The sequence below is a fragment of the Podarcis liolepis genome (assembly GCF_965112155.1).
Source record: "Podarcis liolepis genome assembly, chromosome: 15".
Lineage (NCBI taxonomy): Eukaryota > Metazoa > Chordata > Lepidosauria > Squamata > Lacertidae > Podarcis > Podarcis liolepis.
In genome coordinates this window covers 41,054,801-41,082,647 of record NC_139566.1, presented here as the reverse complement: position 1 = coordinate 41,082,647, position 27,847 = coordinate 41,054,801, and the positions used below count along the sequence as shown (strand labels likewise).

The 27,847-nt window shown below is 44.4% G+C and overlaps 1 protein-coding gene across 2 annotated transcripts in view; it reads left to right on the top strand.

Moving 5' to 3' along the window:
- TMEM132B (transmembrane protein 132B) overlaps nucleotides 1-26,692 on the top strand; it is a 375,194-nt gene extending 348,502 nt beyond the window's left edge. For both annotated transcript variants that reach the window (XM_083476418.1, XM_083476419.1), the window contains 4 exons: nucleotides 14,973-15,178; nucleotides 20,272-20,545; nucleotides 23,002-23,193; nucleotides 24,727-26,692. In XM_083476418.1, the coding sequence (XP_083332544.1) occupies nucleotides 14,973-15,178; nucleotides 20,272-20,545; nucleotides 23,002-23,193; nucleotides 24,727-25,875 (1,821 nt within the window). In that variant the 3' untranslated portion in view covers nucleotides 25,876-26,692. The remainder of the gene's footprint in view (nucleotides 1-14,972; nucleotides 15,179-20,271; nucleotides 20,546-23,001; nucleotides 23,194-24,726) is intronic.
- Nucleotides 26,693-27,847: the final 1,155 nt, after the last annotated feature.

Below are 27,847 nucleotides of genomic sequence, written 5' to 3'. Positions count from 1 at the left end.
CTCGAACTCAGGACACAAAGGAGAAACATGCTAAGAGGAAGGCACAATTGGCACATCCACACAGTTATCAACTCCCACCAATGTCCCCACTGTGGAAGGACGTGTGGATCCAGAATTGACTTTCACAGTCACTTACGGACTCATTGTTAAAACTGTGTTTATGGAAGACAATCTTACTCGGCTATGAGTGATCACCAAAGCAGAAGAGAAACAGCCATCCGGTGATGCTATTTACAGTCTCTCTCATGCAGCCACTTGCAAAGCTTCCAAGGGCAGGGGGTGGGGTAGCTGGAAACACGCCCCCCCCATGATTTTGCTCACCATTAGTTCTTGGTTTTTTTGGGTTCTACCAGCTCACTAGGGATGCGGGTGGCACTGTGGGTTAAACCACAGAGCCTAGGACTTGCCAATCAGAAGGTCGGCGGTTTGAATCCCCACGACGGGGTGAGCTCCCGTTGCTCGGTCCCAGCTCCTGCCAACCTAGCAGTTTGAAAACACGTCAAAGTGCAAGTAGATAAATAGGTACCACCCTGGCAGGTAATGTAGCCAGCATGACTAAGCCACTTCTTGCAAACCAGAGCAGTGCACACAAATACCATTTACCTTCCCGCCGGAGTGGTACCTATTTATCTACTTGTACTTGACATGCTTTCGAACTGCTGGGTTGGCAGGAGCAGGGACCGAGCAACGGGAGCTCACCCCGTCACGGGGATTCAAACCACCTACCTTCAGATCGGCAAGCCCTAGGCTCTGTGGTTTAGACCACAGCTCCACCCGCGTCCCTCTACTTAAAGTAGACCCATTGAAATTAATGGAGATAGCTAACTTGTGTGTATTAATTTCAGTGGGTCCACTCTGCATAGGACTTAGTTGGGCACAACCCTTGAGATTCTGCTATTTCAGCAGTCCCGATGCCAGGGAAGAATTGAGGCCTCGCAGCACCCTCCAAAACACTGTTGGACTCCAATTCCCATCATCCCCAATAGGGCCGGCTCACCAATGAGGCAAGGTGAGGCAACTGCTTCAGGCAGCAGGATCCACAGTGGCAGCACATCCCAATGGAGATCTTTATCCCCCGCTCATTCCTGATAATCCCTTCTTCCCTGGTGGAGAGTGGGGCACACCATTTTGTGGTTTGCTTCAGGTGCCAAAATCTATTGGACCATCCCTGAGCCCTAGCCAATGGTCACTGGCATTGGGAAGAGCTGGTTGAGCTTGATCTCTGTTCATAATGAGTTTGTGGCAAAGTTTGCCATTAAAGCTGCCCCGTTTTGAATGTTGGTCATCTCCCTGTCTATAACCATAACCCCCTAAACACAAAACCTTGTATTATATGGTGTGTGTAGGTAACATACATCCCAAAACTCAGAAGGAGATTGCTGTTGACGTAGTAAGATTGAGTGCTCTTCTTAATAAAAACGAGTGCCCTTCTTAATTACAACAGTAATGATACTGACTTGTGGTTCCCAAACACAGACAAAACACAGTTCAACATCTATTCTCAAAATGCTGTGAATTCACTATTGAAATGTTCAAGGTCACCTTAAACTTATTCATTGCTCCCCCACCCTTTTTATAGTACTTCTTAAAAATATTGGAACAATGAAAAAAAATCATTCTGTTCACCTTTATAATTACGGTTATTACATCTATAGAATGCCTGTCAACTTTTGTACAGTTGAACCAGGAATGGCGCAGCTGGGGGTCGCAGGTGGTGGAAGAGATCAACCCCTGTGTTCCTTTGAACTGCATAATCTATTAATATAGACTTCTGAGGCTTTATCCTGAAAGCTGGTAAAAAAGTAGGAAGAAGTTAGTGACTCATTTCTTGGGACCCAGCATTAGTAACGCCCATTCTTTGAAACTGTGAACATTCACAAATTGATAACACTGAACAACTTCTTCTTCTTCTTCTTCTTCTTCTTCTTCTTCTTCTTCTTCTTCTTCTTCTTCTTTTTCTTCTTCTTCTTCTTTAAAAAAGATTTTGGGCTGGACTTTGAATGTCTGAGCACTCTAAATATTCATAAATGGGGATGGGGGGATTCAATTAAATTCACATTTAAAGGCAAGCTTACCCAATTCACACTTTCTGAAACATGGACAGAAATGCAGCCATCCTTTGAAATTCAAATTTCTCTGGATTTTGCAATAGCAGTTCTCCAGCCCAGTAATGCTTACAAAAATTCATATACTGGGCTTCAGTGTCTATTAAAATGTATATATTAGTGAATATAACTCATATTAGCAAAAGCACCTTATATTAATTTAAACTGCTTTGCCAAAAATGTGTATTTAAGGCAAAATTGCATTCAATTGTGTATATTTTAACTAAAATGTTGATAAATTTTCTTAGTTTTTGTAAAAAAAATGCAAACTTATGTCAAAATACGGCCTACTAAATTCAAGTCTGGACAAATGAGAAAGTGAGAGAAACCAAAGCTGCCAGATTCACTCCCTGCCCCAACTTATAAATTTACACCATACTAATGGGGAATTTCTAAGTTAAGATGTAGAGCTAAGGGACAAATTATGCAATCACTGAAATGAACTAGTTCAGTTTTTCCTGAATTGAACTAGTTATTTTTTTTAAAAGTCTCATCTGGCTGGCCAATGTGAGAACAGGATGCTGGGCTAGTTGAGACTTTAGCCCAGGCTTCCTCAACCTCGGCCCTCCAGATGTTTTGAGACTACAATTCCCAGCATCCCTGACCACTGGTCCTGCTAGCTAGAGATCATGGGAGTTGTAGGCCAATAACATCTGGAAGGCCGAGTTTGAGGAAGCCTGCTTTAGCCTGATCTAGCAGGTCTCTTTATATATTCTTAAAATTGCACTTTTTTTATTTTCAAGAACACAGTTCTGCTTAGTACATGAGAGGCATTGTGCCTGAATGAAGACTGAACTGAACAATGGGTACATAGGTACAAGTATGTAAGTTTTCATAAATATTTCCAAGCATGATCTACAATTTAGCCTTAACAGACACACCCCATGCTAATAGGGCTGCAGCTTTGGCCAAGCCCTTCTGGATCTCAAGGCCCTCTCTACCTCCATCCTTGGGCCCCATTCCTGACTATTGGCCCTGGTGTCTGTGTGTGATGGCCTGGGACTCCAGAGGAGTCTCAGTCCGCACCAGATCCTTTGCCTCTGGCGGCATCTGGACCAAGTGTGGGGCCTGATTCTGAAGTGCCCCAGTCTGCACAGGTTCCCCTGCAACAAGTACCAGCTGGGCCGAGTCAGGGGCCTGAGCCTGCCCTGGCTCCAGATGGGAGGATGAGCTCATTGCCTTCAACTGGGCAATCACTTACAGCTGCTCCACTACCAGTTGGGTCAGGGGAGGCTGAGGCGGCCCCTGGGTCTAGTAACCCACCGACGTCTCCCAAGCTGCAGAGATTAAGGTCTGAGAGAAGGAGAGACCTGAGTACTCGCAGGAGGAGTGCTTGCCTTCGGGTGAAACAGGGAGGTGAGTCACCGGGGGATCAGGACCGGCCGTTACCCCAACAAAGATAAAAGGCTGTCGGACCCCGCCCCAGGTTGCGGGAGCAACATTGCTGTTTGCTAGAACCTGCCTGAGATCCTGCGCTTAACCTAGCCTGGTTTCCTGCCTTGTGACCTGCCTTGACCCTGTCGGACTGACTCCTCGCGGAATCCTTGGATTTGGGACCGGACCTGGACTGCGTTGCTCGTGTTAACCCTCAGGCCCAGCAGGAAACTACAACTAATCCAGAATGCGGCAGCTAGAGTGGTGACTGGGGGCGGCCGCCGAGACCACATAACTGTCGAGTTGCAGCTCGGCATCCAAAGAAAAATCAGTCTCACACCATGATAGGTTCCGAAATATATGGCTGCTCTAGGGCTAATGCAGCACAGCTTTTATTGTGTGAAATAGAAAGATACAAAAAATACAAGTCAAGCAATTTGTTCTAGCCAGCAGATAAAGACCTTGGTACTAGACCATGCGAGCGATCAGGCCATGCTACGTTAACCAATCATATGGGACAGCACGAGCTGTTCACGCGCTATTCATGCTCCAAGGATGCTTCTAGCTATGAGATCACCCTGCAACAATAAGAACTTTGCTCATGCTCTCATGTACAAGCAATCATTTTCCCACATGTCCTCTTTTCTTGTTTATATTGTTAGAGGAAAAAAGAGGGACCATTAGTACACTTCATTGCCTAAGCGTCTACACTTTGCAACATAAATTCCTCTTGTAACCCCTGTGGTGGGCCGTGGTCGGTACCACCATGCAGTGCATTGGGAAATCAAAGAGGGTATGCATTGAATGCAACAACACACCATGATGAAGCCAGCAATACATGCAATTACAATCAATAATATTTTTCTTAACCATAATCCATTAGGTAACCAAGAAGACAACCACTCCCATGGATCAAAACTTTCAGGTGGATTCAAAGGATTATGGGCTATCATTTGTTCCATATGATCAATAGTAGCAGAGATATTGGTCGATTGATCAGTTATATACATGCAGCAATGAGAATGAATTAAGGCACAAATTCCACCTTTAGAAGCAAGGATCACATCTAAAGCATAATGATGTTGAAGAACTACATTTCTTATTTCTGATATTTCTTTATTAATCATTTTTAAAGCCAAAATGGTGGAATTAAATAAATTTTCTGTCCAATTTGCCAATTTATGCAAATCACGGTAATTCATGGCTGCACCTAAAGAAGGCAGAAGGGACCTAGAAATGGCTGTCCCTGTATATTGAGAAATAGGTGATTGTACTTCCCTTCTGTTACGCAAACGGACCTCTGGGAGCTTATCTATTTTGTATATCAGGGGTATCACTATTCCTAGAGTGTAGGTTCCAGAAAAGGCAGATGGGATTACTGCAAGCAACAAAACACAGGTGATAAACTTATACGATTGTCCTTCATATTATTGCTAATCTTAAATGAAGCATTTACTGGAATGCTAGAATACTACCACCAAAAAAAGCTCAAAGCTTTGAAAAGCTTTTTAAAATCATTTTTCTCAGCAGCTTAAAGGCACTAGCGAAGCATAGTCCGCTTCAAGCATATTCCGCTTGCTGTAACTAAAAAAGATTGCAACAAGGTCGAGAACAGAGCCCATTGTCTCCGCAGGGCTTGCTAAAGAACCATATTGCAAGTTGCTTTCTGTCCGGGAACCATGCCAAAGCACAAAAATGAAACAAATGGAACACACTGAAATCCCTCACCCCCTCCCTTGCCAAGAGTCCACAATAGTTTCAAGACAGCCCTCTGTACATGCTCAGGGGAACACATCATAAGGCAGGACTCCTGAGGGAGGAGAAAAAAAGGAAGAGATCTGGGGGGTAAAATCCAAGCGATGCCAATAAGGATGAGAATGGTAAATTAGTCCAATGGCCACTTCCAAGCAACCTGTGTGATATTTCATGGCTCGATTATTGGCATGTAAAAACCACAATCCAGAAGAAGTCACACAACTATTTCTGCAGATACAGGAGCCCATTTGCTGTAAATAAGTCTGATGTATTGCTCCTTGTACTGCTGAGTCAAAAGTCCAAGCCCAATGAAGCGTGATGACACAGATGGGATGGTCGCTATTGGGAGGCAGCAAAACTGTAATGATGTTTGGTGGTCGAAGTGGCTTCCCAGGGAAAAGGGCGGCCAATGCAGTAGGGATGAAGATGGCCTTTCAGCGTGCCAGGAAACACTGGAACAGCTGTGGAAGAGCCTCTTCCATTGCAGAGGTGATTGTGATCTTGTCCGCTGGATCCTTATGTCCTTTAAGGGCAGAAAATAGTGGAGACAAAGTGGAGGTAGGCAGGTCCAAATAACTCTTTATCCAATTCAGCTGTCCAAGAATTTGTTGTAAATCCACCAGTTTAAAATCAGGAAACTGTAGTTGAGGCGTGACTGGAATGGCTGCAGATGCTGTCAGCTTGTGTCCCAGGCACGTAATAGGTAAGGTCCGCTGGATTTTCTTTAGCCACTGTCAATCCAACAGGTTGTAGCCTTTGCAGGATTTTGGGACACGGCGGAGGACAAGGCCGTGGCTAGCAGGCCGTGGCTAGCAGTGCCCACTGACTGGCAGGCTTTAAGCATATCAGCAATGGCTATATTTGATGTTGCCATCAAAGGGCGCAGCACTTGCTTACAGTCCTCATGATCAAACGCAAGCTGGCGTACAATCAGTTCTTGTGCTGCCAGGTCCTGAACTTGCCGCTTGAAGGTATTATACAAGCGATCAACAAATTGTCCATAGGGCTTTGCAGGACCCTGTCTAACGCTCCCCAATAGGCCATTGTGCTCAGTCTTGTCATCAGGGACAGAGGCCAGAGTCTCTTGGGCTGAGGCTGTGGTGGCTGCCCGATACATAGGATCAAGGGCCAACTGTTGGGCAATAGGAAGAAAATTGCCTCCTCCCGTCAGCCCATCGAGAACATCGGTTTGGGTCAGCATGACGGGGGCTGGGGGTGCAGGAGCAATCACAGGAAAGAGATTTGGAGTATCAGAATCAAAAGGCAACAACGGAGCAGTGGTACAAAGAGTCTCTTCTTGGAGAGGAGTAGTAGAAGCGGTGCCAAATGCCTTGGGCGGAGGAGGTGGAAGAGCAGGGGGTGCTGCAGAATTTGAAGAATGCAGGGGAGTGACAGGATGAGCCGAAGAGAGAATGTCCGGCGGTTTAGGAGGTAGGTTTGAGGCAGGCAAAGCGGGAACCGGGGGGGCGTTTGAAGAAGCTGTTGCAGCAGCCAGAAGAATGTTTGAAGGAGTTAAGCACGACATAGCTTTGTAGACGTTACCCCAGGCATGCAAAACCTTTACATCAATCTGCGGATGATTTTGAAAGAAGTGTCCAATTTTTTTCCAATCGTCTAACCCCCAATTTCCGTCCTGGGGGAACCACGGGCAGTGAGTGTTCAGGGCTTTTATAAGGGACTTAAGGTCAGCTTTCCGAACAGCAAGGTTGTTACTGGCCAAAAGGAATTTAAGGTCTTTAAAAATTTTTTTCTGTGGTGCAGAGAGAGACTTTCCCATGATTGCAAGAGTTGCAAAAAGAGCAGGGAGCACTTACCGGAGGGATCCGTAGGAGGATGAGAGAGAGGCGCCTTTTGCCCTGTCCGGGCGGAGATAAGTGCTGATAAGTCCGTAACGTAGTCCAGAATCACATTCACACGGGAGCTCTCACCGGGGATCCACTACGTGGATGAACGACGCGTCTGCAGCCCTTGCGGGGCGAGGTGAGAGCTGAACGTTGTACACACGGGAGCACTCACCAGGGATCCACTACGTGGATGAACGACGTGTTGGTGAGTGCTGAATAATGAAAAACAGGCAGTCACACGGGAGCACTCACCAGGGATCCACTACGTGGATGAACGACGTGTAGGTGAGTGCTGAATAATGAAAAACAACGTGAAGTCCGAAGGCAGTCACACGGGGCACCAATTGTCGAGTTGCAGCTCGGCATCCAAAGAAAAATCAGTCTCACACCATGATAGGTTCCGAAATATATGGCTGCTCTAGGGCTAATGCAGCACAGCTTTTATTGTGTGAAATAGAAAGATACAAAAAATACAAGTCAAGCAATTTGTTCTAGCCAGCAGATAAAGACCTTGGTACTAGACCATGCGAGCGATCAGGCCATGCTACGTTAACCAATCATATGGGACAGCACGAGCTGTTCACGCGCTATTCATGCTCCAAGGATGCTTCTAGCTATGAGATCACCCTGCAACAATAAGAACTTTGCTCATGCTCTCATGTACAAGCAATCATTTTCCCACACATAACACCGGTCTTGAAAGACCTACATTGGCTCCCAGTATGTTTCTGAGCACAATTCAAAGTGTTGGGGCTGACCTTTAAAGCCCTAAATGGCCTTGGTCCAGTATATCTGAGGGAGCATCTCCACCTCCATCGTTCTGCCCGGACACTGAGATCCAGCTCCGAGGGCCTTCTGGTGGTTCCCTCGCTGCGAGAAGCCAAGTTACAGGGAACCAGGCAGAGGGCCTTCTCGGTAGTGGCACCTGCCCTGTGGAACGCCCTCCCATCAGATGTCAAAGCGATAAATAACTACCTGACATTCAGAAGACATCTTAAGTTCAGGGAAGTTTTTAATGTATGATATTTTAGTGTATTTTTGGTTTCTATGGAAGCCACCCAGAGTGGCTGGGGAAACCCAGCCAGATGGGCGGGGTACAAATATTATTATTATTATTATTATTATTATTATTATTATTATTATTAGAACATTAGAAGAGCCTGTTGGATTAGGCCAATGGTTCATCTAGTCCAGCATCCTGTTCCTACAGTGGCCAACCCAATGGCTGTGGGAAGGCCACAAGCAGGATTTGATCACAAGAGCCATCTCCCTTCCCATGATCTCCAGCAATGGGTATTTGAGAAGGGAGCTGAACGACGGACTGTGCCAATGTTGCACATTTGCAAATGAGATTGGATTCAGCAAACCCCGTGTCCCTTTCTGCTTGTACCGTGTCACGAACATTTTGGGGAATCTTTAATCGCCTTAATGAAGGCCATAAATAGGATGAGTGGCTGATATGGCAGATCATAAAGCCTGCACCGAGGGAGCTCTGTTCAAATTCAGATGAGTCTGAGATAATTAAGAAAGCTCAAACTGGGAGAGATAAGTGTCGAGACCTGATCTGAGGGCTTAAGTAACCATTCAACAAGGAGGGAAATGGATATTCTAGGATGGGCTGATATCAAACAGGTCTAAGCTCTACATTAGTATCTGTTTCCATGTTAGTCCTTAAGTTAATCAGGATCACTTTTAGCCAGAAGTTTCAAAAGGGGAGTCCCATCCACTGCCATCTAACATTTGTTCCATGCTTATAAGTATGAGATGAGGAGAGAAATTAGATTCAATTTGCCAGTGCTTTTTTCTGTGGGGACGCAGGAGTACACACCCCCCTAAACATTTTGTGAATCTAAGTTTGGCCTCATTGAGGGGCAGAATGAGTAGGAAAATGAGAGTATCCCTAAACATCTTTTAAAGAAAAAAAGCACTGCAATTTGCATTTAATATCAAACCTGTCAAATTTGTGTTTTCCGAAACCATTCTTAAAAATTTGCAGTTCTTCAACTTTAGCAATGCAGTTTTCTAACCAATGTTAACAGAAGTGGAAAATGTGTGTAAAAATGAACATATTAGTGAAAATAACATACAAAAGTGCAATACAGTGGTACCTCGGGTTACATACGCTTCAGGTTACAGACTCCGCTAACCCAGAAATAATACCTTGGGTTAAGAACTTTGCTTCAGGATGAGAACAGAAATCGTGCTCCAGCGGCGCGGCGGCAGCAGGAGGCCTCATTAGCTAAAGTGGTGCTTCAGGTTAAGAACAGCTTCAGGTTAAGTACGGACCTCCGGAATGAATTAAGTACTTAACCCGAGTTACCACTGTATATTGGACGCGGGTGGCGCTGTGGGTAAAAGCCTCAGCGCCTAGGGCTTGCTGATCGAAAGGTCAGCGGTTCGAATCCCCGCGGCGGGGTGCGCTCCCGTTGTTCGGTCCCAGCGCCTGCCAACCTAGCAGTTCGAAAGCACCCCCGGATGCAAGTAGATAAATAGGGACCGCTTACTAGCGGGAAGGTAAACGGCGTTCCGTGTGTGGCTCTGGCTCGCCAGAGCAGCGATGTCACGCTGGCCACGTGACCCGGAAGTGTCTCCAGACAGCCCTGGCCCCCGGCCTCTTGAGTGAGATGGGCGCAGAACCCTAGATAAGTGTCGAGACCTGATCTTTACCTTTACCTTTACCTTACCACTGTATATTGCAATAAAGTGCTTACAAAAATGTGTTTATTAGGAGAAAAATACACGAAGGAGCTGAAGAACTTTCATGAAGATTTTAAATATACACACACACAAACTGCTGCAAACTGCTGCACGAATGTGGGAATTTAAGACAGGAAAGAAAGAGAAAATGAGGGAACCAACATTGACAGATCCTTACATCCCTACTTGTAAGGATTACATCAATCCTTCATTGAGCAGCACCTACTCTCTGGAACTCCCTGCTCATTGATATTAGGCAGACATCTTCACTGTATTGTTTTTTGTGCCTCCTAAAAGCATTTGTGTTCAGATAAGCCTTCCCAGACATGTACTTTTCTTTTATTATGTATATTTTTAAAACAGCTGATTTTACTTAAATTGTGGTAAATCTTAGGTTAGCTTGTTTTTAATGTTTGGTTTTGTCAGTATTTCTTTAAAGAATGTTTTACATTCTGTGCAGATTGTTGTAGAGGTTTTTGATGATTACATCCAGTTAATTAAAATAATTAAAAATCCAGTCAACATTAATGCTGCTGCTGCCACGCTAGCTTAAGAGCCCAGTAAAAGGCTGGAGCTGTGTGGAATAATTATCAGTTTAAATTTTCCAAACAAAAGCGAGCAAATTCTTTTAGTGGGGGGAAAATGTGTGTGAATATTCTCGTTTTGGTGATCCTATTCAGCATTATAGCTTTCTCATTATTTCCTCGTCTTTCTTCTTTCTGGGTTCATCACCTATGTGATCGCTGTCAATCAGGGATCCTGTACTGAATGGTGTGGTGTCACAAAGATACCTAGTCAATCACCATGGGTTCTGTGATGACGTGGCTGAGAATAAATGAAGGCAATGTAAATGAAGAAATGAATATTTACACAAGTGGTTTTGCAGGGCTAGGAGAGAAATTACTGGGAAAGGGAAAGGCATTTTTCAGAGCTCTGAAAATCTCAAAAGCTGTCAGTAGCTTTGCTTAGGTTCCGTAAAACATAACTCATGGCTGACTTATCTTGCATTTCCATTACAACAATGGGTCAACAAGGCAATGATTCATGCAAGCAATGAAACATTGCAGCATATTAGCAGCCTGCAGCTGGGAAGTTCCAACCCACATCTCTCCCCCATCAATGGACCGTGCAAAAATCTCCCCTTTCCCCTCCCCAATGCCTCTCCTCATTCAACCTTCTTGCCTGTCTCTGCCCTCTTCTGTACACTGCCAGTTTCCACAGTGGATATTTGAATGAGTACCTTTTCTTTCATCTCACACCTTAAAGAACATATCACTACAGGATGGGGAGAAATTAATTTGGTCCTCATTTTACAGTGAACCAACCCAATCTGATGTTCCCCAAACTCGATGTTTGGGTTGGACTGCAACTCCCAGCTGAATTGTACATTTCTCTGGATTTCCCCATGGCTTTCCAATGCAAAAAAGGGTGCACATAGAAATATGCATTTTATGTAACTGCAAAAGAAGTGCTCAAGATGCACATTTTCTTGGTGAATGCATTGAAGATTTGCATGCACACAGGTCTACTGAGGACTGAGCATGCTGTGTGGCCACAGAACATTGAGTGTTGGGTTGGTGATGGTGGAGGGAGATAGAAAACTGAGGTGGTGAAATGAAGTATAAAGAAAGTAGCATCTCTGGCTGGTTAGAACATTGAACCTGAGCAATGGTTACTCACCACAATACCTGTGTTCTATACCTGTTGCCAGAGGCCTCATGCCTCAGAATCCCAGGTGTTGGGAATCACAATTGGGGATAGTGCTGTCGCTCTCAGGTCCTTTTGTGGGCTTCCCATACGAATTTGATCAGCCACTGAGAGTACTGGTTGCTGGTCCAGAATGGGCCATTTGCCCAATTCAACAGGCTCATACATTTTAATGATTGCATTCTGCATTGCAACATTACCACATCATTGTGATGATGTGGACAGAAAAATAGAACAAATAAGTCATTTCCCCGTCCGTTCTTAAACTTGTAAATAATTCTAGAGGTTTAACTGCCTGGCCTGCAGGCATCAAGTCAGACACCATCCCATTGAGAAGGACTCTGAATGCCTTCTAGGACTTGCTGTTGTGTGAGATTTTCATTGCTTAATTGTGGCCTTAGCAAAAGGGATAATTAGCTACTTCAGAGCAAAGCAACTGCACTTTGCCATCGCCACTGCCATAATTTTAAATGGCAAAAGTAAGCTAATGGGAAACCTTTTGCTGAGTGGACAACTACTAGATCAGGGTAGCCAACCCCTTTTTAGCTCATGGACCATAATTCCTGTTGACCAACCCAGTGTGGACCACGTATCAGCAGCGGTGCTTCATCTCTTGTGCTGAGGACCTAAAAGCTGCTATGGAAATTCCCAATGTTGTTTGTATATTTGTTGCTGCCACTATCAAAAATCTTGAGCCTGGACAGGCAGTACTAACAAGTATTGGGTGGGGAGATCAGGTCTGTGGTCCAGAGGTTTTCTACCTCTGTACTTACAGAGAGAGAGATATATAAATGTGATTGGCTTATAGTTTGTATATGTATCAGTTAAACATCTTGGAAGCTGGAGCTGTCTGGAGTTATCCAGTTGCACCACTCATTCTGTCTCGTTTGCACATCACTCGCATTGCTTAAAAAGTAAAAATAAAACACAGCTGCGTCCCATTGGTAAAGTAAAAAAGGTACTTTATTTCCGGTTGCTTCATATGCACAATGGCAGCTTTTGATTCTTCACTATATGACTGGAGCAACTTTCACGGCATCCTCATGCAAGAAAGAGGGAGAAGAGAGAGAGAATGAACATGAGGAAGGGGAAAGCATTGATGTTTAGTGGGAAACCACAAAGTGTATTTCCTCTTACTTTCTTTTGGGTTCTGTTAGGGTTGCTTATACCCAACCTGTGCTAAATGAGAGGATTTTTAAAAGAACAAAAAGAGATTCTGATCATTCATTTTCTAGTACGTAAAGTGAAAAATTGTAAATACAAAGCAAACACCATGTTATGCCTAACAGAAAACACATTATTATTGTTTTGGTGCAATTAATTTTATTTCATGCCTTTTGTACATCTGTATAAAATGATGGATGGGTTAAAAATATTTCAATTAAATAAAAATACATAAGGAAATGCATAAAGAAACAAACAGGTTCACAACAAATCCAGCTTTTAATTAATACAATTCAAGGAAACACACACCAGGTCTGGAGGCTCTACTTTCCTCCTTAGACGTATATGAATGGAGTTATGGTTTGGTGATTCCAGACAATTACGCTTTACACTCCCAAGTTTAGAGAATGCATTATGACTCATTAAAGGACCGTTGTCTGGCACCACGTTTTTTACTGTCATTACATTTTTAAAAGGAGAGATGCATGGTTCTGTTTTATGATTCTCAGAATGCTCTTCTTCCTCCCCTCCAGCATATGTCTCTTCCTTTAAGTAAGCTGTAAATACAACACTTGATCCTTGTCAACTTTGAATTCTTATAGATTGCTGTGTTTCTGTTAGAAAGGCTGGCAGTGTGATTGCCTAACACCACTAAGAGATTGCTGTTTTTCTGGTCATTTTCTATGGAGAAAAGCAGAACTGCCCCTAGGTTAAGAAGATAATTCAAACCAGGGGTCACCAACAAGGTCCTTATAGATGTTGTGGATCACAATCCCCACCATTACTGATGGCTATACTAGCTGGAGTTGTAGTCCAAAACATCTGGAAGGCACTCCATTGGGAACCCCTGATCCAAGCTGCACAATAGCCATGGTTTTCAAAATAAGCATAAAAACATAAGAATAGCCCTGCTGGATCAGACCAAAAGTCTATCTAGTCTGGCATTCTGCTTTCCACAGTGATCCACCAGGTGCTTCTAAGAAGCCTACAAACAGGGCATGAGCACAATATCCCTATTCTGTAATTAATCAGCAGCTGGTATTTGGTACCGCTCAAAATGGAGGCTGCACAAAGTCAGCTCGATTTGTAGCCATCCTACATGTATTTATGGAAGATGAAGTCCATGAATTTATAACTTCATATAGCCGCATAGGCCACGGGTAGCCAACATGGTGCCTTCCAGGTGGTGTGAAACTATAGATCTCATCATCCCTGACCATTAGCCAGGTTGGCTGATGGAAAATGGGGTCCAACAACATTGGAGGGGCACTATCTTCTAAAGTAGTGGATCATCCCCACATCTTGTGGCAATAAATTCAATAAATTTACTTTGAGCACCATCGTGGTGCTGATATGATAGAAGGGACGTGAACATGTTCTAGCTCTGGGATACTCATTCCACATTGATCCATCTGCCAGAGGACTCCAGCACAATGTAGATGATTTGGAGGCATACTTTTAGGTGCATAGTCACTGCAGGCCCATTGGACCTCATCATTGTCCCACGTGAGGGTAGAGTGTAATCTGGAGTACACTCCACAGGGCCAATCTGGTCTCCTCCAGATTTTGTGGACAGCAACTCCCAGAAGCCTCGGCCAGCATGGCCTATGGTCAGGGATACTGACAACGGGTTTTAATTCAACAACATCTGGAGGGCACCAGACTGGCTACTCCAGCCTTACAGTATCTTCATCTGTAGTTTGCAGCCCTAGGAGATTATATGGCCTAGACCAAGAATGGGAAACCTGTGGTTCTCCAGATGTTGTCAGACTGTAACTTCCATCATCCCTGACTGTTGGCCATACTGGCTGGGGCTGATGGTAACTGGAATCTACAACAACATCTGGAGAGCCATAGGCTTCCTCATCTCTTATCTTATACTTTCCTGTGGCTGCACATTGGAGGTAAAGTTCATCAATGGTAGACAAGGGGCCTATCAAAGAGGTTCTTTGCAATCAGCGAGTGCCTCATCAAGGATCCCTGATATGAAAAAAACCATAGTTCCTTGGATCACAGTTTGGAAACCATTTTCATAGATTAGTTCGCAAAGTTGAGTAGCTACCTGCTTTAATATACCCACCAAACCAAGCCCTAGATGTTAACTCTCCTGGTAACGGGGAGACTAGCAAGGACAGTAGATTAACAACTATGGAAATGATGTAAGCACTGAGGATAAAAGCTAGTACACCTTGTTGGGGAAATGTTAGGTTACTTGCTTAGTTGAAGCCCACAGCTGTATCTTGCAGAAGGGTCTTTAGAAACCCAGAGCCAGCTCTATTTCCTTTTGTAGTAATTAATGGACTTTGCTTGTTTGATGTTTCTGAAGGTTTCAGACAACTGTGATGCCATCTTTGTTAATGGGAAGGAAATGAAAAGCAAAGTGGACACCATTGTGAACTTCACGTACCAGCATTTTACCACCCAGCTAGAAGTCACCGTCTGGGTTCCACGACTTCCTCTTCAAATAGAGATCTCCGACACAGAACTGAGTCAGATCAAAGGCTGGAGGATCCCTGTCACCTCCAACAAAAGGTACCAGCATCATGCCTTAAAAATGGCTCTTGAGAGCAACACAGACAAGCCATGTAGTTCAGCATCCCCATTCAAGTAAATGGGGATTGCATGCCAGGACAGGAGTGGCTGACCACTGGTAAGCTGGACAAATGCGACCCTCTAGGCATCTCTGTCTGGCACTCAAGACTCTCCCTAGGTAGGGATGGATGGTTTCATTATAGTCTGTTTCATCCCACTTCTACATGGGGATGAACTAATCTGTCCCATTCCGTTTCCATGCAGATTTTAAAGGAAAAATCCCTGCCCCATGTTTGTTTAGCACTACAACTGTATGTGCTGATAAAATAACAAGGCAATATTGATGCCATTGAACCTACAATTACAGCACAATGCTTTTTGGGTGGTGTTTTACTCTTGTGCACATGTACTCTGCAGTGGCAAAACACCACACAAATAATGCAACCAAACATGCAATCTCATCCAGCTTGCTTGATTGCAGAGAGGGCTTTTAAAAAATAAATAAATAAATAAATAAAAAACCAGTTCACACAAATGGGACATGCAGATTGGTAATGACAGGGCGTGTGAAACTCACAAATGATCTGAAGGAACTGGAAAAGGCAGTGAACAGTCAGTACACAGGTCCCTTTCCAACGTAAGAGATAACAAGGGAGGATGTTTAAAGCATTAGTTCCATTTTTGAATCTTAGATGAAAAATGTGAGGAGTTTCAGAAGCACCCCTAAAATGTGTGTTGAGATTAAAACAGGCAAGGAGCATCTTTGTCCATCTGGCCCACTATTGTCTCCTGCAGGGATGAGGAGCCCATGGTCCATTCCAGCCACATCTTTAGGGTTACCGGTTCCGCATCCTTGTCTATTCCAATTGCAATAATTCTCCAGTATCACAGGAATGAGTCTTCCCCATCACCAGCTGCTGATCCTTTTCTTTTAACCGGTGATGCTGAGGCTTGAACCTGCATGCGAAGCGTGTGCTCTGCTACCGAGCCACGATTTCTCCTCCATGAGATGCTGGCCAAAAGAGTGAACCAACAGAACATGTTCCAAACGCGACAGGAACTTGAGAGTATTTTTAATGGTTATCATTGGCATTGGCAAAAAAAGAAAGAACAAGCCCATTCTTCTGCTGAGTTAAATGCCTCATCCGGTTGCCTCCCTGTTCACCATATTGTTGGGAGTTTGCTTGCGCAAATGTCTGCTGAATCGTTCATGGCGATAGATCCATTTGAGGGATAAACCTGCCATCGCAGACGCGGCAGGTCACGCCTTCAGCAGCCATTAGCCCAGTGCGAACATTTTGCCTGTCAGCTCATTATGCTGCGTGCTAAAAATTTAACCCCCCAGGTGTCTAGTTCATATTTATTGGGCCAGCTGAAGTGAATTGAACGGCCCAAGTAGCTTCGCTGTTTGCAAGCTGGCAAGCCGTTCTCGCCAGCAGCTATTCAGATTACCGCAGAGCCACTGGGCACCTATTTAGCAATTCATTTCTTCTTCTTTTTTTTAGGAAGGGGGTGGAATGGCAAAGCTGTTTGCTGTGAAAATTTGCAGCCGGTTGCCTGCACCATGGCCTGCCAGCCATTGTTTTTGGATGAGTGCGTGCGACAGCTCATGCTTCCAATAGAGCTGGCGAAAGTTTGTTTTTAAGCAACTTAATCGCATGGGTGACTTGAATGGGGGCGGCCATTTCTTCTTGTGGCAAGAATGCAGTGGAGGCCGGTTTATTAGGGCAAATGGGACACATCCTCACCAACCTCTGAATGCCCTGCCTGCCTTCTTATTTGCAATCAATCCAGGCAGTGGCGCTGCCTATAGGCTCTCTCCTCCTCAGTCTCTGGGTCCTTAGAAGCACCGAGCTGTAGAGATGGAAGGGGCCAAAAGGACAATCTAGTCCACCCCCTGTAGGAATCACAGGAAGAGAATCAGGGACAGATGACCAACCATCCTCTGTTTAAATCCTGAACTGAATTCAGCTGATTCATGTGGATCCAGGCTTGAGCTGAGTTGTTTGGAGACAGTCCCAAGTCACCCCAGGTTGGGCAGGGCCACTGAGAGATCCAGGGCTTTCAGGGGGTGATGAGTCAGGTGGGAAGGCTCTAGGGGTCTGCTTTGCAAGTGTGTTCACCACAGAGAATGCATTGGGGCACAGCCTTAATTCTCACAGCTGAAGGGCACATTCCACCCAAGTGAAGTGTCAGGAAGGGCACGTCAGGGCCGATATTGCAAGGGGTCTCTTGGAGACCATTCTGAGGACTGGATAGAGAGGTTTATGGGACATCATTTGACCCTTGGTCCTGAGGTTCCCTACCTGTGATGTACAAGGCCCCTGGTTCAGTCTCTGGCGCCTCCAGGGGAAAAAACACCCTGCTTAAGACTTTGGGAAACTGCAGTCAGTGTACACCAGGCCCCTCCAACCGGCTGCCCTCTAGATATTTTATGCTACAATTCCCATCAGCGAAATGTACCATGTTCTTTTAGACAACACTGAGCTAGATGGATGAACAGTATGATAGGGCAGATTCCTGTGTTCGTTGGAATGGGCCTCCAACCAGGTTCTCTCTCAGGAAGCAGCATTGAGATTCTTGAGCACTGTGCCATTGATAGCACCCATTGATTGGTCCGCCCGCTGCTTCCTTGAATGGGAAATTAATAAAAATGTAATAAGGAAGTGAGGATCTGGATCCCTTGTGAATATATCTGGGGAGATAATAAAAACCCATCTGGAGAAATATGGCTCATCATACTGATCCATAGATAGATGGGCAGCAGGAAGGGGGAGAGAGACTTTTATCCTTATTTGCAGTAGATGGGAGAATCATAATTTAATCTGGGTATGTGCCACTATCAATATGAGCGGCCCACTCTTCCAGATGGAAATCTGCTCTCCAGATAGGTGTGCTCTCATGACTAATGTACTGCATGGAACCCTTGAGCGGCACTCGGTTAATAGAAAAACCGGCTTCTGAAATGAGCAGTCGAAAAGCCCACAATCACAGCAAATGAAAGGAATAAATATAAATTAAAGTCAAATAAGAGTGGGGAGAAGGGGAGGAAAGTCCAGGCAGGCAGAGACCGATGTTCTTAACAAGAACATTTATTTTGATTCATTATGCAGCTGGAAAATAATTATCCCCTTGTTGAAGTTCATGCATTACCTCTGCGGGTAGAGCGTTGGGTGGGAGGAAGTGATTTTTGTTCATTTCTTCTAAGGGCCGCTTAGTGAGTCTATTGACGTATGTTGAAATGATGCCCTTTGGATCTCTTGTATGTAACAGGGCTAAAGAATGCCTGTACGCCTTTCTCTTGTCACCTGCAAGCCCTCCTAACCATCAACTGAACTGCTGAAACATAATGGAATGCCTGCAAACATTCTGCAGCCACTCAAAGACAGAATGAGTCAGTGGATGTTGAAAATGAGGGTGGGGCAATTGGTGGTGGAAGGGCTCCAAAAATGAGGGATAACATGGGCTGAGAAGAATTTCTAACCATGTCCTCTCCTGACCATGAGGACCATGCTCTGTGGAGCAAAATAAATCCCCGAGGGTGGCTAAGTCATGCAGAAGGCAGGCATGGGCTGGAGCCACAGGACCTTAGGTAGCTCTAAGAAAACAACTTGCTCCAACAAGATATGGAACTCAGTGGAGGGGTTTGATTTCTTGTGCTGCCTACTTCCCAATGGATGGTGAATTTTAACATGGTTGTCCTCTGGCCTGGAGCCTAGCACCCTTGTCACTTATTAATCAGTTCCCGCATTGTAGTCTTTCCCCCAAGAGGCCTAAAAACACCCTAGTCCCAGGCTTAGAGACACAGAAAGGTTTACTCACAGAGGCAGAGCCTTTGTAAATACATTGTCTGAGTCCAATTGGTGCAAATTCTACACAATTGCAGTGTGAGGAAGGGGTGGAAAACCTCTTTCAGCATCAGGACCTAACTCCTTCCTGGGAAACCTTATGGGACCACACATCATTGGTGGGCCAGGTGAGAGGCAAAAAAGTGGGCAGGCCCTCAGAGAACAATGAGCAAAGCCAGTAATGGATCTCTTACTGTGTACAGTAGAGAAGAACACTTGAGGAGAAGGAAGAGCAGGTCCAGTGAAGAGTAAGGCTTAGAGAGGAGGCATGGCCTGAGAAAGTGCCAAACCCCCAAAAGATAGGTGTAGGGGGCCCACATTAAGTTCACACGCCTGGGGTATCTTACATTAGTGTAAGGCTATGTACCCACAGATCCAGAGCCAGCTCAAGACATTTTGGCACCTGAGGTGACACCTGTGGAGAACCACAAAATGATACCTGCCAGTCAGGGAGAAAGGGGCAAGTGGAGATGTACATCAGCTGCAAATACAGATAGGTAGCCGTGTTGGTCTGCCATAGTCAAAATAAAAAAATTCCTTCCAGTAGCACCTTAAAGACCAACTAAGTTAGTTCTTGGTATGAGCTTTCGTGTGCATGCACACTTCTTCAGATGTGTATCTGAAGAAGTGTGCATGCACACGAAAGCTCATACCAAGAACTAACTTAGTTGGTCTTTAAGGTGCTACTGGAAGGAATTTTTTTATATCAGCTGCAAAGTGAGAATAAATAATAAACAAGGACGAGAGGAGACTAACTCGGGTGAACCCTGTGAGGTCTATGTGTTAGAGGGGCCAAATGATGCCCAATGCTGATAATATAGGCATTTCATAAATTTTGTTTATTTATTTTATTCAGTTGCTGAGTTTTCTAATAAGAACTATTCTTTAGACAAAGTGCACAGTACAACAAAGTGATTTAAATAAACGGTGCAGGAACTCGGTGGAACCTTAACGAATCAGTAAAACCAACCCAGCAGAAGATGAAATCCTGCACAGATAAAACCCAACACGGACAAATTAAAGCCTCAGATGGAAAAATCAGGGTTGTATCTATCTAAGTTATACCCGGAGAAAGTGCACTGAAGTTAGTGAACCTACATTAGGCACTCCCATTCATTTCAATGGGTCTACCCTGGTTACAGCCTTTAGAATTTGCAATATTCAAAATGAACAGAGTACAGTTGTATTGCAAGAACAACTGCAACTTAGTACCTTCTTGTGTGTGTTTCTGTGTGTGTCCTACAGGCCCACACGTGACAGCGATGAGGATGAAGATGACGAGAAGAAAGGCAGAGGCTGCACCCTGCAGTACCAGCATGCCATGGTACGAGTCCTCACCCAGTTTGTGACAGAATCATCCGATTTGGGAGGCCAGCTGACCTACATGCTTGGCTCCGAATGGCAGTTTGACATTACGGACCTTGTGGCTGACTTCATGAAGGTGGAAGAATCCAAAGTAGCCAAGTTACAAGATGGCCGGGTTCTGATTGGTCGTGAGCAAGGAATCACAACAGTTCAGGTACAAAGTAAGGCTGAGTGTCAAGGGAAACATTAATGTGGGCTGCACAAGGTTACTGGTAGGTAGACAGAACCCAAAGAGTACTCACTAATGGATCCTCATCATCCTGGAGGGAAAAAAGTGACAAGAGGGTTGCCGCAGGGTTCTGTCCTGGGCCCATTGTTGTTCAATTTCTTTATAGATGACTTGGATGAAGGAATTGAGGGGATGCTCAACCAATTTGCAGATGACACCAAACTGGGAGGGATGGCTAATGCCACAGAAGACAGAAATGGGGTTCAAGGTGACCTTAAGAGACTGGAGAACTGGGTCCAAACTAACAAAATGAATCTCAATAGGGACAAATGTCAAATTCTACACTTAGGCAGGGTTTTAGTAGACCACAAGCTTAACTTGAGTCAACAGTGTGATGTGGTAGCAAAAGCAGCTAATGCTATTATAGGCGGCATCAACAGAAGTATAGTGTCCAGATCAAGGGACGCAGTAGTACTGCCCTATTCTGCCTTGGTCAGACCACACTGTGTCCACTTCTGAATGCCAAATTTTAAGAAAGGTGTTGATAGGCTAGAAGATGTGCAGAGGAGGGCAACCAAGATGATCAAGGATCTGGAAACCAAGCCTTATGAGGAAAGGCTGAAGGAGTTGCATATGTTTATTTTGGGTAACAGAAGACTGAGATGATATATGATAGTCTCTTCAAACATCTAAAGAGCCATCACATGGAAGATGGAACAAGCTTGTTTTTTCCTACTCCAGAGGCTGTAACCTGAACCAATGGTTTCAGGTTACAAGGAAGGAGATTCCGGCTAAACATCTGGAATAACTTTCTGACAGTAGGAACTGTTTGACACTGGAACGGACTTCCTCGGGAGGTGTGGACTCTCCTTTGTTGGAAGTTTTAAGCAGAGGTTGGGTGACCATCTATCATGAGTGCTATCCTTGAAATTCTAGCATTGCAAGTGGTTGGACCAAATGACCCTCAGGGTCCCTTCCAACCCATAAAATTCTATGATTAATAAGAAAGCTGCTTTATCTTGAGGAGACACCAAAGCAGAGGATCAGTCTAGGCATAATGGTACTTAATATTGAGCATAGACCAAATTGGTCTAGCAAAAGCCATGGTCATAGTTGGTTGCCTACTGTTGGAAAGTGGAAGACAGGTGAGGTGGGATCTTGATTCTATTTCAGCAAGTTAATTCTCATGCCCTATGATATAGTGGTGTTTTCATGCACCAGTCCCCACAACGAGGGCCTCAGTCTCACATATTTGCAGAGAGTTGAAGTTGTTGGATTTTATAAAGAGGCAGCCCCCCATATCATCACTAACCTTGGACCATGCTGTCTGGGGCTGATGGGAGTTGAACATTCAGAAGGCACCACAATGGGCCCATTTTTAACATTTTTAAAATGTGCATATGCTTGTTCTAAACCAGGCATCCCCAACCTTCGGCCCTCCAGATGTTTTGGACTACAATTCCCATCATCCCTGACCACTGGTCCTTTTAGCTAGGGATCATGGGAGTTGTAGGCCAAAACATATGGAAGGCCACAGGTTGGGGATGCCTATCCTAAACCATTTTTTTTTTCAAATGTATGAAGCTATACAGTGAATTTACAGTTTTACAGTTCTTTTTACAGTGCCTACAGTGCTTTTTACAGTGCTTTACACTGCTTTACAGTGAATCAAGTGATCATTGGGTTCTGTTAGTATGAGTTCCCCAACTTCTTTTCCAACTCTGTTATCCAGTTGCCTTTCAGATGGGGGGTGCTGGAGACTGCGCCTTGGCACTCGGTGCATGTGTAGCTGTGCTCTAATAGTATTAAGAGTTAAACACATATTTGATGTACCCTTCCTTGAGATCACTTGCTCAGTGAAGGGTAGGCTTAAAATGAAATAAATAACTATGCCCCCTTCAACCGCTTGGCTGCTTTCACAGGAATCCACTGTATTTGGCTAACAGAGCAATCCTATGCATGTCTATGTCTTTTTATATTGCAAACTGCCCTGTGATCCTCAGCTGAAGGGCAGTATAGAAATTTTAAAAATACTTCTACTAATAATAATACTCAAACGTAACCCCTATTAAGTTCAGTTGGGCTTATTCCCAGTTATGTGTGGCTAGAATTGGAACCCAAGCAGGCAAAAGTGGCTAAGAGGGGTCTTCATTTTGAAATACAGTCGTACCTTGTTTTGCGACTGGGATCCATTCCGGAGCCCCGGACGCTAGACGAAAAGGACACATGACAAAGCACTGCTCTCCGCACACACTCGGAGCAGTTTGCCAGTACTTCCGGGTTTGCTGCGGACGTTCGACAAAATGAACACTCAACGAGGCAGACTCAAAACGAGGTACCACTGTATGGCAACCAGTCCCTGGGCACTCATGATGGAAAAACTCCAGGATAGTTTAATGTGGGTTGTCATCATCTTTCCTTTCCTTTTGTTTCCCTTAAAGGTCCTCTCGCCTCTTTCGGATTCCATTTTGGCTGAGAAGACTGTGATTGTTCTGGAAGACCGGGTGACCATCACAGACCTCGGTGTTCAGCTCGTGGCAGGCTTGTCCCTCTCGCTCCAGACAAGCAAAGGAAACAAGAGGGTGATTGTTTCTACGGCATCAGCTTCTGACATTCTTCATTCACCAAAGCAGGTGGGAGATGCAGTGATGACAAAATTAATGAACATCACAGATTTGCATCGTTTCATCAGCAAACAGGAGACCTAGATAAACCAGATGAGATTAAATGGAGGGTAACCTAAAGGACAAACTAAGGACTAAACATAACTTAATCTAAACACGCATTTGGGGGACCCATTTCTTAATCTTTTGCTATATTGTTGCATGGTGTTAGTGGTCTTGTGGTTACCCACCTTGGATCAGGCTGTCAGACCCTCCAAGTGTCCCTACTTTCCCGGGACATCCCTGATTTAAAGAAGCTGTTCTGGTTTCTGATTTGATCCTTGACTGTCCCACTTTTCCTTTGGATGTCCCTATTTTCATTGGTGAAATGTTGGAGGGTATGGAGTTATCTGACCCTTGAGCTGTCTGAAGGCAATCCTGTATAGGGAAGGTTTTTTAAAAAAATGTTTAAAGTTTTATTGAGTTTTTATATATGTTGGAAGCTGCCCAGAGTGGCTGGGGCAACCCAGAGGGGTTTATACCCAGTGGGGTATAAATAGTAAAGTTATCATTATAGAATTGCACGTCCCTATTTTCATCAGAGAAGTGTTGGAGGGTATGGGCTGTGGCCCACTAATGAGTCTCAACTCACTGACTGAAGGCCAGTGGATTAGATGGGCCTCTGGCCTAATCCAGCAGGCCTCTTCGTATGCTTTTGTAACCATGATAGATGATGTGATCCAATGAGTAGTAGGAGAAATTAAACTAAGCTAGAGAAGAATGGGGTGGTTGTGTTGTGAGAGTGCTGTTGCACTGACATCCTCCTTTGATATTGCCTCCTACTCACTTTCAGTTCTGGCCCTGGCCACACTTCTATGTGGCCCTCAACAGATTTCCCCCAGGGAATATGGTCCTTGAGGCCGGTAAAGGTTCCCCACCCCGTACTAAGTTATGGGCCCTCTCTCTCTAAAGATCATAGAGGAAAGGTGAAATACATAAATATGAATATGAAAAATGGGTGAGTGAAATGATTGGATCATGTTTACTGACACATTAAGCCTAAAGAACAAGGGGGGAGGGAGGGAAATGTTACTCATTTTCATGTAATTATTTCCAGGCTTCACAAAAACAGGTTGGGGGAGGAGCCCAACTCATGCGATTTCACTAAATCAGCCGCATGAGTTTAGGAAACAATATTTTGATGGCTAATTTAAGGCCCAGAGTTCAGATTGATTTCATGATGCAGTCTGAAAACAAATGATCTGACTGGTTATATGTGAAATTGATTCTGAGACATTCTGCTAGGAAGAGATTGTTAAAACTAAGCTTTCATTTTTTAAAAAGTTCACTCATTTCAGATGCATTATTTCCCAGCTTGAATTTTGAAAGCTCATAGCGCTGACACATTCAGCTAAGTTATACCCAGCGTACACCTACTGGTTGGTTTCCAATGCTATTCAGAACAGACCCACTGAAATGAATGACTAACTTAGCTTCATTAATTTCGCTTCTTAAAAAAGTTATGGCTTCTTTTAAAAAATGATACATTTTTCTATGTTGTAGGAAGCTGTGGTCAGTGCTTGGATTCTGTTCAGCGATGGCACCGTAACACCCTTAGACATCTACGACACGAAAGATTTCTCTCTCGCCATCACATCCCTGGATGAAATGGTGGTGTCCATCCATCAAAGCCAAGAGGAAGACCAGCCGGTGGTGGTGGCGGAAGGTGAAGGTCAAGGGCCACTCATTAAACTAGAAATGGTGATCAGCGAGCCTTGTCAGAAGTCCAAGAGGAAGAGTAGCTTGGCTGTTGGGAAAGGAAGCATCAAAGTCAAGTTTGGCCAGAAGGATTTGGACCACAAAGGGGACACCAATGACATTGAAGACGTTGAGGCTGATTTTAAAAGCCATGGGAGTAATTCTATAGAGAAGTCATTGGAGCAGGAGAGGTCAGGGCAAGATTGGCCCAAACATGGGGCTTCCATTAACCATGAAGAGGCTACTAACCAAAGCACAACTTCCAAGACTCCTGTTCACCCAAAAACTGCTCAGGGTCAGCTCCAAAATGGCCCAACCTCCTTTACAAGCTTCCCCATACAAGTTGACATTCCATTGCAGAACAGTCCCAGTGACCTCACTTTGGCTTCCAGAGGCCTAACGGACCTTGAGATTGGCATGTATGCCCTTCTGTGTGTTTTCTGTTTAGCCATATTGGTCTTCTTAATTAACTGTGTGGCATTTGCTTGGAAGTACAGGCACAAAAGGTTTGCCGTCAGTGAGCAAGGCAACATTCCACATTCCCATGACTGGGTGTGGCTCGGGAATGAGGTGGAGCTCTTGGAGAACCCAGTGGACATTTCACTCCCGTCCGAGGAGTGCACAACCATGATAGACAGAGGGATGCAGTTTGAGGAGAGCAACTTCCTCCTCAACGGGAGCTCTCAGAAGAGCCTCCACAGCCAGATCCTTCGGTCTGCTGACTATGGTTGTGAGAACGATATCACAAACGAACCTATCAACCCTCCTGGGCCCAAACGGAAAAGAGTCAAATTCACATCCTATACCACCATCTTGCCAGAGGATGGTGGCCCGTACACCAACTCCATCCTCTTTGACAGTGACGATAATATCAAATGGGTATGCCAAGATATGAACTTAGGGGATTCCCAGGAACTTAGAGACTATATGGAAAGGCTGCAAGACAATATGTAAAAAATAATTATTATCTCTCTCTCTAAAAAACTTTATCTTTGTATTCACCTTTATGCCTTCTGTTTTATGGATGATGGAGCACTCAAACCCAGCCAGCAATAGAAGAAGGCTCTCCAAAATGTTTGGAGGTCCAGAAATACTAACTTTGCAGTGTTTTGATCAGCTGCAGGAAAAAGCTGGCTTGTTATACCCTGTTCCATCTGGTACAAGGGGATGTGAGCCCCTAAACAGCTACCTACAAATCTTGGAGGTATTGCGCACAACCAGCTATTTTTCATATATCATCTGATACTAGCTAATGCTGATCGAATTGCACCTAGACTCAGAGAAGATGGGTTAGTGTGCCATGTTACGATGAGCCGTTACTATGGAAAAGGAACCATTTTGTGGGTGGGTGGGTTGATGATTTTTCTAGAAAATATTCTTTGTAAAAGCACAGTAGACATTCCTCGCTTTCAGCTGGAATCTAGGGTCCTTTCAAAGGATCAGAATGAATTGACCTAATGTAATCTGTTTATACAAAATACAGACAGATATATCCTCCTAGGCTTTTGTTTTTTAAAAAACAAATATTCATCCTTGTGGTTAATTTGTTCAGCTGTATTGTTTATAAAGCTTTCCTGATTTTATGAACTATTTACATATTTTCATTTGACAGGATTCCCTCCCCAACCCATAGATGTACCAAAGTGTACTGCATTGTTAGGGCTGCAATGTTTAGTCGATAAATCGAATAAAAACCTTGTACAAGATGACAGTGAAAAAGTGCCCCCAATAAACTGGGCAGCAGATTATTATTATTATTATTATTATTATTATTATTATTATTATTCTGGAGAAAAAATGTAACATTTTTAAATACAAGTACTTAGAGAAAACATTGCTGATGGGTGCCAATTTTGAAAGGGCAACCCCCTTTTCTCACCCATGGAGCGCATCTCCTAAGTTATGACATACACAAGCGCCATCTGAAATCAACAACCATGATGATAATACAGCTACTCAACTGCAAATTTATACAGGACTAATTGATTATTCGCTTATTAATTCATTAAAACTCAAACGATTAATCGACTAAAACTTCTTTCGGTCGGGTGACAGCCTTACTTTCTGTGTTAAAAGGGTTTGTTTTGTAGCTGCTTGATATTGTTCCCTAATCCTCTTTCTTTCTTTCTTTCTTTCTTTCTTTCTTTCTTTCTTTCTTTCGTACATCTCTTTCACTGGAAAATAGAGATCTGTCTTCTTACAGGGAAAATGTACATACAATAATAAAAACCCTGGGGTGGGGGAAAAGAGCTATTCTGGTTTTTGTTTTCATTTTGGAAGGTTTGCAATATCATGATTTCAAAATCTCCAGGTGTCGTTTGAAGGTACACGTTGCACCCACCTTCCTGAAGTTAAGCAGGTCTAGGCTGGATCTGGGTCTGGATGGGAGACTAGCAACCTGGGAAATTATAGAGGATAAAAGTTTCAGTGGCTAATAGTCATGAAGGCCAGGGCTTTTTTTAGCCAGAGCTCACAGGAGCTCATCTCTGGCACCTCTCAGGTGGGCACCATTGCCATTCTAAGAGAAGTAGGGAGAAGTTCATGGTGAGATCCAGCACCTCTTTTTCTAGAAGAATAACACTGATGATGGCTATGCTCTACCTCCACTGTTAGAGGCTAAAATGTTTTTGAATCCCATTTGCTGGAAACAGCAACAGGGGAGAGGGAACCACCTTCAGTGGTTTTTCCTTGATAGGAAATGTGTCCTTAAATACTGATTATGCCTCTTGCTTGCCTGGGACGCAGGTGGCGCTGTGGGTAAAAGCCTCAGCGCCTAGGGCTTGCCGATCGAAAGGTCGGCGGTTCGAATCCCTGCGGCGGGGTGCGCTCCCGTCGTTCGGTCCCAGCACCTGCCAACCTAGCAGTTCGAAAGCACCTCCGGGTGCAAGTAGATAAATAGGGACCGCTTACCAGCGGGAAGGTAAAC